The sequence below is a fragment of the Parambassis ranga genome, chromosome 1 (assembly GCF_900634625.1).
Source record: "Parambassis ranga chromosome 1, fParRan2.1, whole genome shotgun sequence".
NCBI classification, from domain to species: domain Eukaryota; kingdom Metazoa; phylum Chordata; class Actinopteri; family Ambassidae; genus Parambassis; species Parambassis ranga.
The window spans coordinates 6,351,316-6,374,532 of NC_041022.1; the positions used below are offsets into that span (position 1 = coordinate 6,351,316).

General features: G+C 44.1%; 1 protein-coding gene across 4 annotated transcripts in view; it reads right to left on the reverse strand.

Annotated features, from left to right (window-relative positions):
• Nucleotides 1–23,217, reverse strand: part of pkd1a (polycystic kidney disease 1a) — a 51,143-nt gene that overhangs the window by 18,057 nt on the left and 9,869 nt on the right. For 3 of the 4 annotated variants that reach the window (XM_028402170.1, XM_028402162.1, XM_028402145.1), the window contains exons 2-25: nt 19,652–19,723; nt 19,494–19,562; nt 18,581–18,652; nt 17,731–17,894; nt 17,334–17,584; nt 16,464–16,733; nt 16,212–16,380; nt 14,525–14,702; nt 12,501–12,715; nt 11,049–11,170; nt 10,804–10,954; nt 9,906–10,168; nt 9,426–9,800; nt 8,817–9,299; nt 8,609–8,740; nt 8,054–8,229; nt 7,429–7,559; nt 4,727–7,344; nt 4,325–4,519; nt 3,937–4,236; nt 3,404–3,834; nt 2,571–2,721; nt 782–934; nt 436–576 (exon numbers count right to left, since the gene is read on the reverse strand). In XM_028402170.1, the coding sequence (XP_028257971.1) occupies nt 436–576; nt 782–934; nt 2,571–2,721; nt 3,404–3,834; nt 3,937–4,236; nt 4,325–4,519; nt 4,727–7,344; nt 7,429–7,559; nt 8,054–8,229; nt 8,609–8,740; nt 8,817–9,299; nt 9,426–9,800; nt 9,906–10,168; nt 10,804–10,954; nt 11,049–11,170; nt 12,501–12,715; nt 14,525–14,702; nt 16,212–16,380; nt 16,464–16,733; nt 17,334–17,584; nt 17,731–17,797 (6,972 nt within the window). In that variant the 5' untranslated portion in view covers nt 17,798–17,894; nt 18,581–18,652; nt 19,494–19,562; nt 19,652–19,723. The remainder of the gene's footprint in view (nt 1–435; nt 577–781; nt 935–2,570; nt 2,722–3,403; nt 3,835–3,936; nt 4,237–4,324; nt 4,520–4,726; nt 7,345–7,428; nt 7,560–8,053; nt 8,230–8,608; nt 8,741–8,816; nt 9,300–9,425; nt 9,801–9,905; nt 10,169–10,803; nt 10,955–11,048; nt 11,171–12,500; nt 12,716–14,524; nt 14,703–16,211; nt 16,381–16,463; nt 16,734–17,333; nt 17,585–17,730; nt 17,895–18,580; nt 18,653–19,493; nt 19,563–19,651; nt 19,724–23,217) is intronic. The other variant, XM_028402154.1, reaches the window with a different exon arrangement.

Sequence of the window (23,217 nt, forward strand, 5' to 3'; positions counted from 1 at the left end):
TAACCATCGTGTCTTTGGTACAGCTCTCTTTTCTTCAGGCTTTCCTCTTACTGTTTGTAAAAGTTTTGTCTTTTCCATCTAAAACTTTCTTCTGACTCCTCTGGTGACACACATGCATAGGAGAAAGACATGAGGATATGCCAAGAGCGCAGTCAGCTGGTGTTTTGTCTTTCAAATTGTTTCCTTGTGTTAGTTAGGACATAACATATTCTCTCTGGCTCCACTCATATGATGACCTCATTCTCACACCCACACAAGCCTGCCTGCCTCTCAGATCCCAGGGAAAGTCTGAATTAAGGAGAGAGGGGAGGTGGAGCAGAAAGAAGGATCTGGAAAGGACCTGGAAATATTGACTTCATGATTGCTTCTGTGGTGCAATGACCTCATTTTGCTGAGAGTCACATCAAATGTGTGTGTATGTGTGTTTTTTTTTACCCCGCGGTGAAAGCCCTGGCAGTTGGTGCAGGTTCCTCTGAGGTAGACATACGAGTTCTGGCTGACCTCGTAGATAGATTGGGCTTTGCAGGACACACACTCCAGGTAGACCATGGGAATGTGGCCGCTCTGGACAAGTACCTGTCACACAAACACACACACACAGACCGTCAAACTCACCTTCCTGTCACCTCAAAACACAAATGCAAAGACAAACATTCATCTAATTTCTTGTGTGATTACACACTGCTGCTATTTAATCTGAATGTTTTGCTGGCGTCATGCCCTTGTTGTTATTGATGATGACACATATAAAATGAGTGTGCAGGACACTGGGTTTACTTACAGTCTGTGTGGTGGACTCCGGAGCCATGCCGTCTTTACTTATGGTCAGTTTGAAAGTGTATTTGACGCCTGCGTCCAGCTCGGAGCCGGAGATTCCCAGCACGGGGCCGCTGGACCCCAAGCCGAAGTTCAGACTGGAGCAATGCTCCGGACCCTGCAAATAGAAAACGACCAGAGGCGCGCTTTATTTATTTATTTACCCGTTAAACAAAATGCCTCGGTATGGATTTTCAAAATAAAAGCCATTAAAGTCATTCATGACCCCCTTAGTCACGCTGTCACAAACACAAGCCTCAGATGCATGTTTAAGTAAATCAGGTTATGATTTTGTAAAAACAACATCGCTGTGAGCTTTTCCCACTGTCCTCTAGTTCCGTTATAGCGGAGGGAAAGTTGAGATGGTTAAACAGCACAGCTGACCACATATAATGTAAATAGTGGATTTGGGGGGGGGGTGATGTTTTCCTTTAAGACATCCAAACATAACAATAAGTTACTGACACATGGTTTTTATTGCAAGCTGGATTGCAATTCTTCGACATAACATAAGATAATTTTATCCTACTGGACATTTGTGGGAAATTCTGTCATAATTAATCAAATTGTTGGTCAAAAAAAAAACCCTGTGTTATGAGAACACAGTGACTCAAAAATCTGATTGGTTCCTTTTGAATAAAAAGTGAGTATTTGAGCCAAATTTGTAAAAATTCCTGTATGAGATATTGCAACGTAAACATCTGAATGACTTTCTGTCACCTCTTTCTTTGGTTGAACCATGTTTCTCTTTGTTATCAGTACTGTACAGCTGTGTGTCTGCGACATTGTTGATGTGGCGTGTGTGCAGTTGTCAGGGTGGGGAGCAAAGCACCAGCTGTGGAATGCCGAGTTTATCTCTAAACAGTTACATAACCCTTTAAATGCCTGGCTGCTACGATGTACAGTACAAACGCACACATTTACACTGACACACTGCATTCTCTCTGCTACCTCAGCCTGAGCCAACTCTCAACCTTTTGTAATGTCTGCCTGAAAGTATTCTCACTTCCAGTGTATGTCCTCACAAAGATTGACATGCAAGTATACACACACACCGTCCTGCTGGACACACCCATCCCGTTGGGTCTTACATTGTGGTCTTATGCTGCTCCAGCAGAATGTGCTCCCGCCCAGCCAAGGAAGCAGCAGAGTGTGAAAAACACATTAAAAAATGAACACACACATTTAAATGACATGTGAAACAGGGCTGTCCTGAACTAAATCCTCCTCTTCACTTTCTGCAGGCGGCTTAAGCGATCAGGACCAGATGACTGTTATGTAACTTTTCCACAGCATCCTCTACAGAACCTGATACGTCCTCCAAACTTTCATTTATGAATTCACCATTAAAAAGTAATATAAAAGACTCAGAGAGCTGAGATTGGTTTGACGATTTAACACTCATTTGTTTCTGTGTAGTCAAGCCATACGCTGAGAAAATCAGGGCAAACGACAGAAGCAAAACGTCAGAGCAGCAGTTTGACTCCTCTGTACTAACCCCGGATTTATACCGCAAGCAAAAGCATGCTTCTAAAAACGCTCCTGTTGTAAATTGATGTTGTGAGATGGGCGTATTACGTCCGTAAAGCGCCACGTTGTGCTTTTGCGTGCGTAATAAATCCGGGGTTAGAAATTCACATCACCTACTGCTACAACAGCACTTACTACAATATAAAATACAAGCTACATTTAGGCACATGCTACCTCAAGTAGTAGTATTTGGATCAAACTGATCATTTCATGCCCGTCCTTACCTTAGAGGTGCTTTGGCACTCCCAGTGGTAGTGGAGCAGTGACTGGCTGTCTGGGTCCATGTTGGGATCATAGGACTGCTCTGCACTGAGCTGCAGGTCCTGGGTCCTCGACCAAACCCTGTAGGTACCCCCTTCAATAATGGGCATCAACCTTGCAGGACAAAAAGGGTTAACATTATACAGAATAATTCATAAGGTTGTCCTATTGCTCTATAGATGATCAGAGGAAGGTGTGATTTTAAAGTGAACACTGCAGCATAGTAAAAAGTGATCCAGTATCACCACAACTGTTTCATATGTGACTGACAAACCAGCATCATCCACATAAAAATAATATTATTTTAATACTGTAAAGTTTCCTGGAAAACCAATTTAGCAGTTGATCCTGCACTTGTGTGCATTTTTCATTTTTTTTTTACTTTTCCCTGGAATATTAAGTCTTTTTTTCTTTTACAGGAATCATGGCTACAACAGATGTTGATTGTGCAATATCAGCCAATGAGCCAATGGTCGTTTCCTAGAAACTCTGGATAGTGCAGAATTTTATGTTTTTGGCAGAATCTTGTTAGTGCAAATGATTTATGTTTGGTGAATTTTTATTTCTAAGACATAGACTAAAGTGAGAAACATACTTTTAGGCTAAGATTTAAATTTATTTGTACAGCTGAACCAGGCGTCATGCATGATGCATTCAAGAACTATGATGTTTGGATATTTTCTTACTACTAATTTAAATTATTTTAAAGAAATCATGTATGGTGTTTGCAGTTAATTTTCATCTACATTTGTCTGTCACAGGTGACTATTACTACAACTCTCCAGTCAAAACTGACCTGGCAGCCATGACACTGAGGTGCAGACAGGCAGCTTTCCTCAGCGGCACTCCTTCATACGATAGAGAAAACACCAGAGTGTAGTTCCCTGCTGCCAAAGCCATCTTGGGCAATGACAGCTGCAGCCGTCGCATGTCCACCTCCACCGGCAGGCGGATTTCTTGTGCAGGCGCCACCCCAGAGGACAAGGAGGGGTCCTTCATTATTTCTTGATCACAGGAGGACTTTGAAACTATCTGCCACAGGTACTGAGCTCCATAACGTATGCAGCCTTTTAGGTCTACGTTGGCCTCCACCAGTGTGGGCTGCGAGCGCCAGATGGACAGACGGGGGGCTTGAATCACCTGCACCTCTGGCTCCTCACACTCCAAAACACTGATGTTAACCTCCACCTGGGCCAGCACCCAGCTTACCAGGTTACTGCAGTTTACCTAGCAAAGAAAAAAAAACAAGTCAGTGAGGTCAGATTTTAATCATATTTCAAAGATCAGTATATGTTAGGATTGAATAATGTCATTAAAAAAAAGACATACTTGGACGAGGTAGTGTCCTGGGCGTCTGTACACATAACCCACAGTTGTGGTGTTGGTGTGAACTTGAGAAGAACCATCATTAAAATCCCACAGGCACTCAATGGGATGAGTTTTGGGTGTGACGGCTGCCGTCAGTGTGACCGTCTTATTGATGAAAGTGTCCCGAGGCGCTGCATACAGGGTGGCAGCCTTCAGCAGGCGCTGCACCAGAATGTGCCGCGTGATGTTCTGATCATGCAGGCTGTTTAAGGCTTTCAGGTAGATAGTCAATAATCCTGGTTCTTCCGGTGTGTAGGGCACCTACGGTGGAGACACGTCAAGAGTTATCTGTTGTACTTTGATGTTTGTTTTATAATAACAATGGCTGAAATAAATTGCTTAAGCTGACCTCTTTGCCCATATGAGATGCCTTGTGGTGGTGCAGATCAAAAGTCCACAGGAAGCGGACTGGTTTGCCCTTCTGGATGTTCGCCACAAATAATTTCTTCACTCCTACAGGGATGGCTGCACAGCTTCCCTCGATGGAAAGTCCTTGCACAGGCTCCATCACCTCCACCTGAAGATGGCGCCTCTTGGAACTCACCTGGATTTGTCAAATTAAAAGTTTTGTGTACATTTTTATTCGGTTGAATATTGTAATGGCAGAAATTGTAATGTCACTGACAATGATAGCATTTGGTTAGTTCAGTGTGTGACAAGTGTCACTGGACTGTCAACCTAATGGATGCTCTTAATGTTTATAACTGATGTTTTTGTGTCTGCCAGGAACTTTTAATGTAAGTCTTCTTACCTGGTTGTGTGCGGTGAGATTCACCATGTATGTGTCCACCCTGGTGAAGACATGGCTGTAGGTCTGGTTCAGCTGAGGGGTAACCGTGGCATCTCCGCTAATGCTGAGGATCAAGCAAACATCCGAACCCGTCGCCATGGAAATAGTGAACTCGACCTTTTCATTCACGGCTATGAGCGTCTTACTTGCCTTCAGCTCCAAACGTTGAATCCTGTCCTGAACAAAGATCTCCCTGGAAACCACTTGGCTACTGACATCATTGGTGGCATTCAAACTAATGATGGTTGCCTTCGGCTCTTGGAAAATCACATAAGTTGTCCTTCCTGTTTGGCTTCTTCCATCCAGCAGCCATGTCCACGTCACATCGGTTCCTGTCACCAACTCCCCCTGCAGCGTCACGTTAAAGCCTGTCGCTACGTAGCTCTTCTCTGTCACATTAGTAGCAGAGAAGCTCAGACCAGAAATGACCTCCTGCACGCTGACAACCTCTGACACAACCTCTGAGCTGACTTTGTTGAAGACCTCCACAGTAACGTGTTTTTGGCCAGGACTGCTGAAGGTGTGGGTCAACCAGGCCTCATGCCACTGCAGAAGATTCCCATCCACAGACCAGCGGTACTGCAGATCTGAGCCCTGAATGGTCAGTACTGTCATGTTTGTTGAAGAACTGACAACTACCGGGTTGTTGCTAATGTGCAGGTACACACCTCCGGCTGGTTCTAGGAAGTAGATGGTTCTGTTGATGGACAGCTGGCCCAAGAGATTAGCTGCCCGCAGAAAGATGTCACATGGTCCTGGCTTGGAGAAATTTAGCTCCACACTCTTCCCACTTCTGTTGAAAGAGCTGACTGGGTCTAGCTCTCTGATGAAGTTCCATGTAAAGGTCATGTTGGTGCCTTCCTTTAATCCTGCGTGAAGGTGGAGAACACGGTTTGTGGCGAAACAACAACCGTCCAGTTCTGTGCCTTGAATTCCTTCCAGCTCGTCTGCTAAAATCTGCAGCCCCTCCAACTCTCGCTGGACAAACAGGAAGATGCTCGCCTGTGCCATTCCCACGTCATTCTCTGCTGTCACAATGATGTTGAACGTGCCGACGGAGCGGAAAGTGTAGAAGGTGGTGTTTTTCTTTGGCATTGAGGAGCAGCTGTCACAGAGTATCCAGGAAAAGCGGACACCATCTCCCTCCTCCATGTGGGCCTCAAAGTGTACTGAGGCATTCAGAGGGACATTTATCAAGCTGGCATGAACTGATAATCCACGGATTGGTGCAAGCACGGTAAGAGGCAGAAAGGTGACATTCTGGCTGACAGTGTTGGTTGCTTTTAGTGTGACGTTGTAGTCTCCTGAAACATTGTAGGTATGTAGGACATTTTGTCCTGTCAGCACATTTCCATCTCCAAAATTCCAAATGTATGTCACATTGGACGCCAAGGAAGAGGTCGTAAAGGCAAATGGAGCTCCAAGTGTCAGGTTATTGTACTTTGTGCCATTATGTTGAATAACAATTGGTCCAACGGGCATCAGGACCTCAATCCCAACACTGATGTTACCGCTGGAGATGTTATTGAAAACATTTACTGTCACCAAGTAATAACCTGGCTTTTTATACTGGGTCACAACATTTCCAGAGCCATGGATGAGCACAAGGTTCTCCTCTTTGTTAAAGTCCCACTGATAGCTGTAGTTAAATTCTGGCTCAGCTTTAACCTTGAGCTGTATTTCCTCCCCGACTGCGTAATAGGATTTCACAGGGGCGAGGCTGATATTGGTCAAAGCCGGCTGTACACACACCCAGTTGAAGAAGTTGGCCTTTGTGGCCTTGTTAACTCCACTGGAAAGGAGCAAGGAAAGGTGATAGTTCCCACTTGACTGGTAGGTGTGTGAGGCTCTGGGGTTGCCATGGTGTGTCTCATTAGGGCTTCCGTCCCCAAAGCTCCATTCGTACAGATGAACTGATGCATTACCTGACACCCAGGCTTGAAAGTTTACCATGGTCTGCTCTTGGATGCACCCAGAAGGCTCCATCCTTATAACCTGGAAGACAAACACCTGCACCGGAAGGATTATCCAGCTGGAGCTCACAGCGTTCATGGCAGTAATGTTCACCGTGTAGTTGCCATCTTTGATGTAACTGTGCGATATATGAGTTTCAGATGGGGTATAGATAGTGCCATCACCCATTGAGAAAGTCCATGTGACATTATTACCGGAAGAAATGCGCGCCCACACTGTGGTAGAGCTGTGCAGCTCTGTGGGAGAGGAGCTCTCAGCTGTAAGAGCCTCAATCTTCTCATAAACTAACATCTCAGCACAAGCCTCTGTAGAACTGATGGTATTGTTTACTGTTACACAAACAGTGAAGACGCCACTGTCTGCATAGGTGTGCACCACGCGGCGACCTTGTAAGCAGGCGGAACCATCTCCAAAGTGCCAGTCATAGTGAATGCCATACGGTGAGGGCAGAGGGTGAGCCTCAAAATCGGCTGATTTGCCAGCGAGGAGGAGTCGTGGCTCTGTTTGTATATCAACCCGAGTGAGGATGCTGTAGATGCTCATGTTGATGCTCTGACTGATGTTCTCATAACGATTGGACACAGAAACCACCGCTGTGTATATTCCTGCACAGAAATCAAAGAAAAGTACACTTATACTTATTACTGACTGGACTGTATTAGACTGTCGTCTTATAGGTGAGGGTTTACCTGGCTGAGAGTAGATGTAAGTGATATTGTTGCTAAGGATGATTTGATCAGGGGAGTCTGGGCAGCGTAGGGAGGGAGAGTACGGAGGCTTGTATTCAAACTCCTTATATCCGCCATCACCAAAAGACCATCTGCATCAACAGAGACAATGCAAAGCCGTCAGTAAGAGTCCCTCTACAGATTTATGTCCACACAACAAGAGTTATACCAACACACACACACTGGAGGGATGGAAATCTTTTTGACAATGCAATAGAGGGTTTGGATGAGGAGAAGTGGAAACTGAAAACTCGGGAAGCCTCTCTGGACCAAGAATGGTGAGAGCAGAGGGAAAGTGAGTGAAGGAGTAGACTCCAAAACTGGAGGGTGGGAATGTGAAAAAAGGAGGGAAGTAAAAAGAGTAAAATAGAAAGGAGGAGGAGAAAAAAGTACAGGGGAAACTGCAGCGCAAAGGGGAAAATTCTTGTCAGCAATCTTCCCTAACCACACGGTTATAAATCCAAGCCTCTGCTTTGACTCGACTGCTCGACGGTGCACAGGCAGACAAAAAACAGAGAGAAGCTAGAGAGAAGAGAGGAGTCGCAAACAAATTGGAATTCAGTTTTTAAACCTGTTGGCTTCATACCGAAAGGTGGCGGCCACAGACATGTCCACGACCACAGAGGCGGTGAGAGTCTGAGTGGAGCCCTGAGGGACCACATCAGGCACACCCTTTACTGTGAGGTTGGCCATAGGCTGCAGCCGGTCCACGGTCACGTTAAAATGTTCCGTTAGGGTGCTGACGTGGTTCGTGGCCATCACCTGGGAGACATGTCACAGAGTTGGTCATGTGTCACATCAGGTAATGCAATCATAATATCACAAAGAAAATAATATGGCTGATGTATCAGTCAACTGGCAATATTTGTGCATACAGCAAAGGAAAAAATGGATATAAGCGTAATTTTCAGTAGTAGTATTTGACAAAAAAAATCTACATCAGCACCAATATCCAGTAGATTTTGTATTTTATTAAGTGTATTTTATTCAGTGTGTAGTCTAGAATAGTATGTATTGCTTCTGACATAAATGTCCTGTCTGTTTTAGTACGTTTTAACCCATCATAACAACAACAATGATCAACAGTGATGAATAATATGATACATTTGGCAAATGGACAACCATTCGCTGCAACACTCACTGTGAGCTTGTAGATGGCAGCATGCTGGTAGATGACATTCAGCACAGTGTTGTAATAGGTGAAGTATGGTTTGTCATCCACAATCCATTTAAATGTGGGGTTGGAGCCTTCAAGCACAGACGCTGTGTAGCTCTAAAACACAAACACATACAGAGTGTAATATCCAATTTGAGCTCTTAATAGACCTATTAAATAAAGACATACTCACCACAACCGACTCCATCAGCACCCTGTGTGCAGGGTGCGGCTGCACCACCAGTCCCCTGAGAGGCTCTTCAATGTGAACGACCACCATCAGGCTGGCCTCTGTCACATTGTTGTGGGCTTCCAGCTCCACCTGCACTGGACCTCTCTTTTCCTCCACTCCAAGGCTCAGATCCAACACTGCGTACAGGCTAGGCTCTGCAGAATCAACCCCAGAGTCTGAGCTCGGCCCAGGCTGACAGAGAGTTAGAGTGGACAGAAACTCTGCAGGAGCTTCAGGCTGGAAAGTCACACTGCGATTACTGCCGCGCCGAGACACCTTCGTCAGGTAGCGAGACTGCACACGGAGTAGAAGACGGGTGTCGTTGGGCTGTAGGTAGAGGGTGCCGTTACGAGGAGGGGGATGGAGGATGGTCAAGCCCAAAGGAGCCACCACCCGCAACGGGCATGATGCGGAGGATGGGTATGATGGCTCAACTGAGGTCACCTGAAATTGAATCATAATTATCAGTGTAACGTGGTAACACAAACAAATTCATTGATTAACATGCCCTCAGAAAATATCTACACTACACTGGACTACTGCGTGGTGGGAAATAACATGCAGCCTTACCAGCAGGCTGTAGAGTCCAGGTTGGGGTAGACCAGCAGACAGCTGCTGTCCCTGCAGCTTGGTCTTACTCTGCCCCACGTAGAGCGCTCTGATGGGACAAACTACTTCCTCTAGCCAGCTTCCTTCACCATCCTGCACCAGAGCCTCCATGTCAAGCTCTGGGTCAGGCAGAGGGTTATCGCCGTGGTCAGTGTCTGTCAGCTGTTTGGTGCTGTTGATCCAGAACCATTCCGACTGGTTGACGGCGAATACGGGCTGCCGCCACGGTGAATGTGGAGAAGTCTGGCAGCGGAGAAGGGAAGATGGGCTGGCGTCATGCTGCAGGGCGATTATATCACCATGCGAGACCAGAATGTCCTCCAGCTGGTCTTGTATCTGGAATAATAATGAGGAGAGTTTGAGAAGACCAAATAAGCATCTTACACAAACATAAACCTCTTGCTATTGTTGCAGGGTGCAGGTAGAAGTGCGCTGTCTTACCAGTACGTGTGCAGCCGGTCCTGCCGGTAGAGTGAAGACCACCTCGTTCTGCAGGGTGTATCGAGGCCTCAGTGTCCCAGGTGGCAGGTGGTGGGCATGGGTGCAGTTAAGACAGGAAGACGGCTGGCAGGGAGTAGAGAGGGGCAGGCACCGGCCCTGGAAAGGACACCACTGCTCCAGTCGGGGGCACGAGGGTGGATCACTGCTCTTGGTGTCATTGGGAACACAAATGGCTACAGGAGCACATGCTGGACCTCCACAACCTGAGACATGAATGCGTTTGTGTTTGTAAAAATGAATGAAATTAATGCATGAAGCAAAAATAAAGATAAATTCATTTCATTTCAAACATATTTTCCTAGAGGAAGTGTGTGAGGGTTTGTGTATTCATCGTGGGAACATATTTAGTGTGCTGACCTGACATTCATCTCTGAGCAGGGTGTGTAATTAATAATCCAGTTATCTTATCATCTCCACTGCCTCCTCCCCTAAAATGAAAGCATTTTGGAAACTGTCTTGCTGCCTGCATGTCTCTGCATGTCTGTTTCTCACATCATTCATTGCGTCCGCTCTCCTCCGTTGACTGCACATCTTCATCGCTGTCTCAGAAGACACTCACACACACACACACACACACACACATATGTCGTGCATCTTAGCTGAGGACAGGAAGTACTCAGGAGGGAGGTGACCTTGTTTATTTGGCTTCCTTCATTTTCTTGTTTTGATCTACTTTCTGTCTCCCTTCAAACCGCTCTTTCATGTTCAACCACCTAACAACTTTTGACAAGGTTGTGTGTGTGTGTGTCACTGAGGATGTGGGCTCAGGTGGCTTGTAACATTTTTTAACACCTGTCGATACACACTAGGAAAATCTGTGTTTCTGTGTGTGACTCACTGGGTAGCAGCAGGTGCATGCTAGGGTAATGACAGTAAGGTCTGTAGGTCTGAAATCTGATGTGGACTTGTGAGCTGAGATCTTGTGTGACAAACTCCAAGGAGGACAGACGACCTGCTGCAACGAAGCTCAGTGCAGGAAACAGCAGCATCTGTGTGAAAAGAAAGAAACAAATAGTTTGACAAAAAGGACATTTGAGAAGAACAGTATGATGATGAAATAAACAAGCTGAGGATCTGCCTCACCTCGATGGCACTGCTTGGAGGTTGTGGAGCAGAGAGCAGAGTGGATGAAGCATGGTGCAAAGGGTTATGGGAAGGAAACACAGCCAAGCCCACCATATAGATTCCAGCATCTGGAACACGCACTGAACAGGCAGAAAGAGAATTCATTATGGGATTTTTAAAAGGAGCAAAACATTTAGAATAAATGCTTCACACTAAGTCGTAAGATGTTTTTATCACTGCAGGAAATCAGGGCACTGTTCTCAGGAGCACCCCCTAACTAGCCTTTGCACCTTTCCTTTCTTGCAAAATGTCACCTAAAATTGTGATGTTGAGTTTAACCAGCCAATCAGAGGTACCCTCTCTCTAACTAGCACATTTTCTTTTGTAAACAAAAAAAAAATGAAAAGGGTCCTATAGGTGAAGGTGGAGCAGTGGCAGCACACTGCTCCACCTTCACAAAAGACCAGCAGGCCTAAAACGTTATATAACACACACAGATGATGATCAACATCAGAAACTGAAGGCTGGCTGCCTGCTGCAATCACTTACCGGCTCAGCCTGTTCAACATTTGCACTGCATGACATGTTTTATTTTCTGATAATAACTACTCTGATAATAAGTTCTTTCAATAACTTCCCAAGTGATTTTTGTGGAGGTAAATAGGCAATTATGTACACAGCAACACTCATTTCTGAGCACTGCCAGACCGGTATTTCTGACATTGACTCACTGATATTATGTTTCATACTTAACATTTAGATGAGGCCAAATCTTCGCTCTAGGACCTTTAAAATGGCAGCTATTCTTCTGCAGCAATCAAATGTCCCTGTTTAGCCCTCGAGGGCTGTTCCTTCAGAAAAGTTTGCACTCTGTAACTTCTGTTTTAAAGTGCATTAGCACTCAAATGGTTTTCAAAAAACATTTGTTCAAATCTTTTCACTTCCATTTACATCTATTTTTTCTTCTATCTATTGTATTGTATTTTTATAGTCTACAGCTGTCAAGGCTGTGAAGGTTTTACAATTTTTTTCCATGTGTTCCCTGCTAAACACTGCACATACAGACAGAAGTTGAATACTAACAATTATATATATATATATCTATATATATATATAGATATATATATCTATATATATACATATACACTATAAATGAGGCCTCTGGGTGGAAAAATATAAATGTTATATTTTCTGTCCACTTAGCCTGAAGGTGTGACCCCATTTCTTGTAAAAATGTAAAAATATAGAAATGTATTTCCATTATAATTATAATGCTGGAAACTGATGGAGGAACTCTCTGGGTGATTCTTATATGAGGAGCAATTTGTTTCGGGGTGAAGTCTGCTCCACTTATATTGAAGCAGGGTGAGACTCTCTGAGGAATTAGGTAAATAACAAATTTGCATCAAATCTGTGCCTCAGTTTTTTTGCATTTATTCATATTATTGGTCAGTGTTACTGTGAGCCCACCTTGGGGGGTGTACTGGCAGACAAAGGCCCGCTTGGCGCTGCAGAGGTGCGAGCTGGTCTGACCACGCTGGTCGAGGGACACGCACATGTTGCCGGGGGAGATGGCCGATCGGGGTGACAGGCCCTTCTCTCCGTCCTGAGCCTCTGACCCGTTCACCCAGAAGAATTTGCCTGGAGAGTCGACATCACTCAACCCCAGCCACACACCTCGCTCCCTGGTAAAGAGGTCAAAACACAGATTAACACCGCCTGCTTGACGTGTAGTTTACAGGCTGCCGACAACTGGGAAATTGGCTTTCATTAAAATATTTTCAAATGATCAAAGATGATTTTGCAGATGCTCTGTCAACAACAAGCCTTTTTACACTGAGACTCTACAGCGGAGAGGGAATTATATATCAACTTCCTTAGAATCGATCAATGATTGCAGGGCTCAGAGAGAGTGAAAATGGCTTTGATTGAAGTCTTGTAAGATGGCAGTGAGGCGATGTCACATCATTAGTACATCTCTGTTATTGTGTCAGATAAAATGGATTTTTACTCCGCGAGTCCACTAATCGACTGCAGAACACTGCACTTTCATCATCCTTCCTGTTACATGCTGATAACTAACAACGACAAAGTGGTCTTTCCTCTAACAGCAAAGTCAGTGTGTGACTCACAATGATCTAAAGGGAGGGAGGAGAAAATGGAGGCAAGCATCAGACATTTCAAACTTTGTTTTTGACCCTTCCTGACATCCTCCAAAAATTCACCTGGACAAAAAGCATTTTTTTCTTCTCCCTATCTTGTTTTCCTTCTTAGACTTTAACCCCGGCTGACAACTCACATCTGTGAAAACGACATCACAAAGAGCTGACAGGGGTTAAAATATACAAGCAGAAGGGGAACAAGTAAAAAAGGGTCAAAAAACAAGGTCTGATACCAAAAAAAGTCCTTATATAAGCAAGTGGGAGGAGAGTGGGGATCAGCTCCATCTGCAGCAGGTTTTTTTTTTCCTCTGATCCACTCCGATCCACGAGGCTGGGGCCTCTACCCTCACATTAACACACACACACAAAACCATGAACTGTGGACTCCTCCTCCTACGGCGTTACAATGCAGCTGTGCTTTCACAGATGTGTTTCATGACCTTAAAACACTGTAGGTCTTCGGACCAGTGCAAGGCCAGGAACACTCTGCAGTACCAAATCAAAAATCAAACCGAGAGCTCACGTCACATTGACGTCCATCCACACTGGATCGCACAGACACACAGTACACACCAGTGTAAGAACTGACATAAATTAACACTTAAATGACAAAAAACAGCAGAAATAAACCAAAGACATGATTACATGTGTTAATCATTAAAGCACAAATTCCACATAAAACAATGATGACCTTGAAAACACACAACGCAGCATTCAGTCACATTCATTCAAACAGGCCTTCGTTCTCACACACAGGAGAGGAGACACACACCTCTATCCAAAACACGTACTCTTGTGATTGTCAGGGATTTAAAGTTCAACATCTGTTTTCAGTATCTGTTGTGTTCGGTGTTTCTTGGCCGTCGCTGCCGCAAACAGACTGTGGTGCAGTTTGTCATGCAAAATACACTCGCCTACTAATATATAGCATGAATATAGACAACTAATTATATGAGTGTTGTTTTTTTTACATGCATAAAGGTATATAAGGGATTTTTTTCCCCTCAGGGAAGCACAATTTAACCCTCTGAACCCCAATCAGTTCCTGTCAGTCCTGCACCTCTATGGAAACAGCAAGAAGAGAGAATACTTCTCTCAAGAGACCAGCAGTGGATACAGTGGATAGTATGTAAATATTTTAACCACTTCTATGGCACCCACAAGCTTTCATGTCAGTCAATGAATTCTGTCTTCATGGTTGTACTGAAAATAGATAATACTGATTTCACAGTTTTGGAGAGAGATGCAATTTTGACATTTTTTTTGAAAAAGAAAGCGAAAAAACAACACTGGGGCCCCATTTAAAAATGCATACAGACAGAAAACACTCACTGTGTGACTTTTGGAGCCAGCAGGTTACGCAGCGAGTCACCGCGGACTATGGCCAGATCCCCGCTGCGCTCCAAACACTGTTGTCGAGCGTCGTTCCAGCTCCACTCGCCTGGAAGAATCTGGAAACAGCTTGAGGACTCGTTGTGGTACACGGCATCTCTGGGACAGTGAGGGAAGGCTGGTGGGGGGGGACAGAAACGTTCACACGATTTCTTAGATCGCAAGTCACACGTGCAATGTTTATAAAAAACAGACAACCACAGCTTAACTGTTGAAAAGACGGTCTTATGAATACAAGATGTGAGTGTTAGCAACAAACCATGTATTGAATTTAGACCATTTCTTCTGCGAACAACAAAAGGAGACACAAAAGAAAAGACAGAAGACACATTCCAGAGAGTCCTCAGTGACATCTCTTTCACATTCCCTCCAATAAATCTTTTTTCACACCTCGTACCACCTCTCTGCCACTTGCAGGAAATTAGAGCCACAATATCTCGAGGACACACACAGGTGCACAGATAAAACAGCAGTAAGAGATTAAATCACCATAAACTGATGGATGTGAGAAATTGTAGGGGACCATTACGCTAGATAAGCACAGCTGAAGACCTGATGGGAGAAGTGTTGGAAGAATTCTAAAAGGAATCTTATCTGTTACATGATATGCGACCTACTTGTTCGTGATTAAGTTCATATATGGTTCATGAGAATGCAGCAAGGATCCTCTCTATATGTGTTATATGTGATATTTGTACTTTTGACCTGGTGCCAAGGAAAAATGAGACTTGTACTCCTCGTACATGTGACTTTTTCTTCTTGCAAGAATCAAAACACTGGAGTGATTTATAGTTGATAATTTGGACAATTTGTGTGTCTATATATGTAAACTTAAGTTTTTATGTATGCGTGACAGACAAGGACACAATTGAGACCTGACTGACTGATGGGTCACTCGGCTGAGTGTTAAGAAGGTCAGATCGGATGAACTCACACAGAATCACACCATGGTTTATGCCATGTGGCTGCAGGTTGTCTGTTAATTTCTGATAAAGGACATAGCACCATCAGTAAAAGTGGCAGTGTTTCAAATGAAAATGGTGGATCCGCCGTAACCGTAGCAACAGAGATGAAGGCAAAGCCTCATGGTATTATGATACAATCGAGTGATAAGTTCTTTTGAGAACAACAACGGCCAACTTTGAGCACTAAATTGTTGGGACAGCACAATGAGTTAGCACCAAAAGATGAATACACACAGAAAAAGACGAGCAACTAGCAGTCAGCATGTGAGTGAACACTGTTTTGTCTCTGTTAATGAAATGTTGTTAATATTCTGGTATTGTGCAATTTGTTGATGTTCTAAAGTAGTAAAAAAGTTCAATTATCAATAACCAAATGATGAGTTAGCACAGCTACCCGCATGTTAATCAGGAAACACAAATTAAAAAGGAAAATAATTAAATCCGAATTTACCACCAGCCCCAACAAATCTAAGAGCTTTGACTCTGCAGCATTGTTTAGAGACTTTTATCCTCTCCATCCACAGACAGTTTAAATGAGCATCAGCAGGAGAGCACAGGATAATTGCTTGTTGATTACAAGTCAAACACCATTACCATCAGAACAATGTATTGACCGTCCATTAGCTGAGAGTCATCAGAGGCACACAGCTAGTGCGGTTTACCTTTGGCAACTTGGACATCATCCTTGGTAATCTTCCATTCCACATCCAAACCAGCAGCGCCCCAGCTGACAAGCGTGAACTCCAGACTTTGATTGGCCACGACGAGATGTGGACAGTGCAGCTCCAGTTTGGGAGGAAGCGTTACGATCACCTCCCCACGTGCAGAGACCTGTAGATAAAACAACAGATTCAAAATGATCAATTTATCTGCTGTTAAAGTGCAATTACACAATAAACTCAATCATTTCCTACTTCTCTCACTTCCTTCTGTCCTGCCCAGGCCATCAAACTGACTGCGTAACGTCCTGGAATTCCATATTTGTGAGCAGCTGTGGTGATCTCAGTCCCAGTCGTGTTGACCCGAGGTGACTGGTCACCAAAGTCCCAGGACATGGTCACAGGCGTGACGGAGGAGGTGGCAGAGAAAGTGACGTGGTCGTGAACACTTTTCAGCGGGAGAGGTTTCAGCGAGAGGGAGAACGTCACCGCAAACACTTCCTCAGTCAGAGTCCACCCACAACTCTGTGAAATGAAGGAGGTTTGGTGTTAATATGCACAAGAATTTAAGGAGTGTTTTCTCATAAGTGGTAAGATATCTGTTAATTATTTTTAGGGATTTAAATGAAATCAGTATGAACTACTGCCATGCAAAATGTCTAATTTTTCACTCGGTGTTTTGTATTTTCTCTTGTGTTCTTCTGCACAGGAAGGAATCTGAGGGGAAGTCGTTCACGCCAGAGAGAGCGGCTGCTGTTCAGTTATAGGAAGTTTTAGAGGAAATCCTGATTAAGTTGTGTGGTCAAGAGAAGGAAGCCACAGCAGCAGGGGGCCGTTACACTCTGCTCTTCATTAACTGCCTAGTTTACTGTGACACATGTATAAAGAGTGTCAATCATAACCATCTGGGCGTGTAGTTGTAATATTTAATCACACACAATTAATCAACAAACACAAACAACATTCATTAAATTAAAAATCTGCCCTCCTTTGCACATCTCGGGAGCCATGATTGACTTCCATGCAAACTGCTGTTTCCCAAAGACTTTATATTACTGTAGATGCTCAGGACTCAGAGGGTTAAAGTGCAATAACCTTTGTTTTCGAACACTGTGTGTTGCATACCTTCAGGACGTCAGGGTTCGTGCAGGAGGCGGACCACTGGGCTTCACTGATTTGGTTGAGCTCTGAGTTTGAGCTGCAGAGACACTCGTGATTCTCCCCCAAGCCCCCATAGAGGTACGATGCAGCAAAACACACACTGTTGCACTGTTCACGTGTGAAGTTTCCAGGTGTGGAAGAAGAGAAGATAACAAGCTCGATCCGTCCTCCTCCGCCGATGCTGCTGTCCTTAAAACAAGCTGCGTAGTTCTGACCTGAAGACAGAAGAGTCACTCCATCACTGCTGCATGATACTGTTGTTTTAAGTCTTTTTAAAGTGAAGTTGAGCACCTTTGTTTCAATTGATCACTTCATGCTAGACCTTGTTATTGTGAATGTCGTGTACGTGTCGCATTCGTACCACAGGTGAGCAGGCTGACGTTGAGCAGGGGCTGGTTGCGGCGCTCGGGGGGGTGGTTGCAGAGCATGGCATTTGGACGTTGAACTCGCACCCCTTTATTCTGAAGCCAGGTGACCAACCAGAACAGCTTACAGTCGCACACGAAGGGATTGCTGCTCAGATCGCTGAGGACAGGAGATGGACACGGGCAAGAGTGACTGAATCAGTAAAACAGCAAAGTATAACAAAGTATGGTATGAAGAGAACCATAAGTAATTAGACAATTAGAGAAGCTCAGCACAGCTAGATGTATACTCCATATAAAACCCTGTAAACAGCCCTCACTCCTCTCAGTTACACCTGTTCATTTAAATGCATCATGTATAAGAAAGTGATCTTTACATGACAGATGTAGGAGGTTAAAATGTAAAGAGTATGAGGGAAAAATAATGGGAAAGGCAGAGGCAGCAACGACGTGAATGACAGGATAAAATATGGTGAAGACGGTGGGAGCACAAGCTGAATAAATCAAGCAGGAAGACACATTGTGGACCATGTGTCTTCACAGTAATCTATAACTGAACAGTTCATTAGACTTTGCTTAATTACACACTCTGAAAGGGAGGAAAATCTGTCTCATCTGTGGACCCGTTGAGGTGTAATCAGTACCTCCCACTTCAGCTCCATTCATTGTTTGTGTGGGCGAGATGAACTGGAACTGTGCTGCTTATTTAGTTTGATTTAATTTGCTTATGATAAATATAGTCGGTGCTTATGCATGTATAAATAGAATCCTGATAGATTTTATTCATCTACTTTTTTACAGCTTGTTAAGAGAGGCAGAGAACAGCATTAAAATGTCATTACTTACATCTGAGTTAGGTTACACAGGTTGTCACATGTCCTTTCTTCTATGGTGGTGATCTGGTTGTTGCTCAGATCGCTGACACAAACAAAGAGAACAAAGAATAGCTGTTGACATGAAAACAAAATGTGACTAACAGCACTCATTTATGGCAATTACTATCATTTGTGTCATTTTGGCAAGATTAATCCTGTGTGGGTTTGTTGTGACTAAAAAAGCTCTAAGCCCATGACTCAGTCATTTGACTTTCTCCTACATTATTTCAGAGGTTCTACATTAAATTACATTTAGATTTGTGTATCAATGAAAACGACGTTCTCACACTGTTATTACACAGAACCACTCATAAATTAGATACACAGCTGAAAGATTCAGACTCTCAGTGTTTCTCTCCATGTCTTTCCCTCATTTCCATCCATCTACATTGTTTCCATACTTGTCCCTCTCTCCTCCACTCCATGGTCTCCTTCTTGCTCCCTCCCTCTCTCTCTCCCTCCCTCTCTCTTCCATCCAGAAGGCTACATAATGGGGCCGTTGTGTGGCGGTTTTTGGAAGGAACTGATGGAAACCATCAGAGTCCTCCCTCATCACACACACACACACACAAACATGCTTAAACGCCCATTCAATGCGTGGAAGAACTAAGGTAATGGATGGAGGAAGGGGTGGGGGAGATGGACAGATGGAGCCAGAGAGAGGCAATGAGAGCCTGGAGCCGTAAGCTGTAATTGTGCTTAATCATGCTGTGATTAGTGTGTGTGTGTGTGTGCAGTACACAGTATGTGAGTTCTTTTTGTGAATGCGCTCTGGTCTAGCTAGCTTTCTATCTGGATTTCGGCCTCCTTATATGTAGACTAAACTGAGACTTTCTCCCTTTTTCTTCATCTTTCTTTTCCTCCTCCTCCTCCTCTGTACTCACAGAACTGACAGCGGACCACAGCCGAACACTCCTCTGGGGAGAACATTGATCCTGTTCCCTTGAAGATACCTGAAGTATAGACACTTATGGTAAATGATCATGTTGAAAGATGCAGTTAAAGTTAAACAACATGAACACATCGTGCTGCAGTGACTCACAACTCTTTGAGGCCACTGAAACGAACCAGCAGGCTGGCATCAAAGGAGGAGATGTGGTTCTTGGACAGATCTCTGTGGGAACAAACCAACAAATGTCTATATTTGAAACACACATGGAGGCAAGTACACAGTCAACACTGACCTATGACCTACAATGTAAGATACAGGGCAGTCACTTTAAAGGTAGGGAAGGAGATTTCATTCTGATGCACTTTTTGTTAAATTAGTGTAACTTCTCTTTACAATCCGATAGCAACCGATTAGTTCGGCAGTTTCGCTTTAAAACGAAGAATATTAATTATCTGTGGAAGCTATAAAACACTAAAAACATCAGCCAATTCTCTTCCTGCTCTGCGCGCATCAGAGAGGTACATGCATGATGGCCGAAGTCACAGACTGGTTGGGAGGCGTGGCTTCGGGGTGAGCTCAGAGAGAAAGGGGTGTGTGTTTACTTTCAAAATCTGGCTGACTCTCACTGAGTTTTCAAAATCTCCTACCCTACCTTTAAGTCACAGAATTTTAGCACATTGTATTTTATTGACAGAACAAATCCATCCATGATGTAAGGATAGGACGATGTGCAAACTTCAAAGCACCCAGGCACGTGCACATGGATGTATTTTTCAAAATCAAGATGTAGGGTCTGGATGTTTAGCTAGCTGACAAAAAAACATCACCAGTGCACATGTATAAATATTTAGGTACAGTAACAGATTAGCAACTCACAGTCAAAGCCTCAATGTTTTTTTAAAAAAACATCCCAATATATATAGTGATTATAAAATATGATGAATATATGACTTCCAAGTTTCAAAAACCTATTAGAAAAGTCTGAATAATATCATCACTGTTTTTGCCCAATGGCTAAATAAGCTTAATGTCAAGCCCCTTTAATATACCCAATTGTCATCACATCTTATCTTTGTATACAGTTATTTGAGGTCAAGTATATCAGCAGTGTATTTATCTGTTCCACAGTTGGTTATGCTCCTCTGTATCAATATGGATCCATGCACAGTAGAGCTGCACAATTACACCAGAGCATATTGAAGTTGGCCAGTAAGGGCTGGAAAATGAAATACTACCATCAGCCTACATGTGAACACTGACAGACAGACAGACATGTTGATATTGATGAGGCTGACTAAAAGCTGATTTAGGTACCGTTAGGATGACGAACCTGAGAAAGAGAACCTGCTGTTGATGTAAATGATGTCACTGTCAGTAGCTGTTTGCTTATAAATATGTGAGTTGGTCATGTGATAAAGAGTCAAATCATTTTCTGTCAACACAACCCACGCTGTGTTGATTTCACTACAGGAGAGGTTTTAAAGGACTGTATTTGCAGAACAGCAGTCAGTCAAAACAGACACTGACATATCAGATACAGACAAAGATATAATATTAAAAATATGCATCAAATCCATGCATCTCAATACACAATAACCGAATCTGTGAAAACAAACAGCAGATAAATTACATAGTAAATGAGCTTTGCTGACCTGGTGGCCTCAGACTACTCTGCATACCTTCACAGTCTCGGTTACATGTAGCTACATGCTAATTTTTATTCTCAGCTCATATGTGTTTAGATGCCACTAAATTTACAGCAACAAAATAAACCAATACCAAAAACCAAGACAATCTGCAGCAGGAAACACTGAAGCGTATGGGTGCATGGGACTGCACTCATCTCTTTACTCTCTCACACTCTTTTTCTTTTTGTGTGTGTATGTGTGTGTGTGTGTGTGTGTGAACAGACCAGGACGGCCGTTCCCAAAAGGAAACATCTGTACATTCCAGACGAGCTGTGTAAGAAAGATGGAGACAGAGAGAGAAGAGCTCTCCTCTGCTAAATCCATCAGAGGATGAAACAGGACAGCAGAAAAGCGCTCCACCCACCTAAAGATTGTTCACACATTCAACTGACACCTCGCCTTATGCAATGCCCAAGACCGAGTGTGTGTGTGTGTGCATGTGCGTGTGCATGTGCATGTGTACTACATATTAAAACTCTCCTTTTCTCACCCGATGAGCAACAACGCAAAGATAAAAAGAGATTAAATACAGAGCGAAAGTGTGTGTGTTTAACATGACCATATAATGTGACCTTCACCATGTCTATTAGCTACAGGCTCCTGTTCTCTCAGCTACCTTTGGACACACATGTTTTTACTTTACTTTACACACACACACACACACACACACACACAAGCTATAGGCCTGCACACACACCCATGCGGCACACATATGGTTCTGTTTTACTAACGGTGTGGCCAATGATCTAACGACTCCTTATAAGGGCTGTCTGGTGCCACTTATTCTGAGCTAGTGGATGAGAACACACACACACACACAACACACACACAGAGTGTAAGAGAGAGTCCTCATTGCCTACACTGGGCTCTGGCAGGGGGAGTGACACGGGGTGGGAGTGGGCACATGGCCTCCACAGACATTATGAACAGGAAAGGATAAATCTGGAGGAGGAAATGAAAGAGTCAAAGAAAGCTTTAAAATAAGATAGAAAGTCTGTTTGATTTTATTTTCATCATCCAGCTGAAAGCAGTCTGAGTGATAGATCTGTGAAGTAGCTCTGCTCATGGGACAGACTGGTATCTGCTGCAGTGTGGTGGCAAAGTGGTCCAAGCCCTGCAAGTGAAGGCCATCGCTCCACTAACCCACTAAACATAGACTCCTCTGTGGTCGCTTTCATCCCCCTCAGCCTCTCCTTTCTTTATTCCTCCACTGCTCCTCCCCTCTTTCCCCCACCCACTCAGTCAGTCCTCCCGATTTCTTTCCTCTCTTTTTTTCCCCCCTCGGCAGCTCTGTTTACATTCGAAGGCAATACAGACCTACATGAGTCTGACGGCCAAGCGAGCGGGACATAAATGAAGGAGGGATTACATGTGATGGTGCTGGAGGAGACGGGAGGTGAGACGGAGAAGCAGAGGTGAATCAGGGGGTGCCAGCAGTAACACAGGCTGGGTGTTTTACTAACAATCACCCCACTGTGGGCTTGCTGTCCCGTGGGTTCCTGCCCAAGTGACACAGCTCCATTTGAGAGCTGCCAGCCAGCACCTCATGTCCGGGACACAGGAGAGGGGAAGAGTGATCCCAGGAGCGGTCTGGTACTTTCCCTACTGCAAGAGGAGAGGGAGCATGAAATTAGGGGAATGGGGCGAGGAGCTGGTGGAGAATGGGGGTGTCAATTTAAGAGCTTTGGTGGAAAAAGCCTAAAATTTTACTTCACAGTCTTATCCTCTTCACTAAAGAACATTCTGTCCACTTTTCCAGCTGCTGCCTGGGTTGTCTGCTGTCCAGCTGGCAAGTTTAGGGCAGCTGTGTGCAGCGGTTTGACACACTCACTCAAAAAATGATGCACTCACACACACACACACACTTTAACCTGCTGTCAATGCATGCAGCAAAAACAAAAACTCATTGCTCACTCCTTTTCTGGTAAATGAAACCAGCACAACATATCTCATGGGCGTCAACAAAAACTGGATCTCAGGCCTGCAGTAATTGTGGGGCGTCGCAACAAAGAGAAAATACTAACTTTT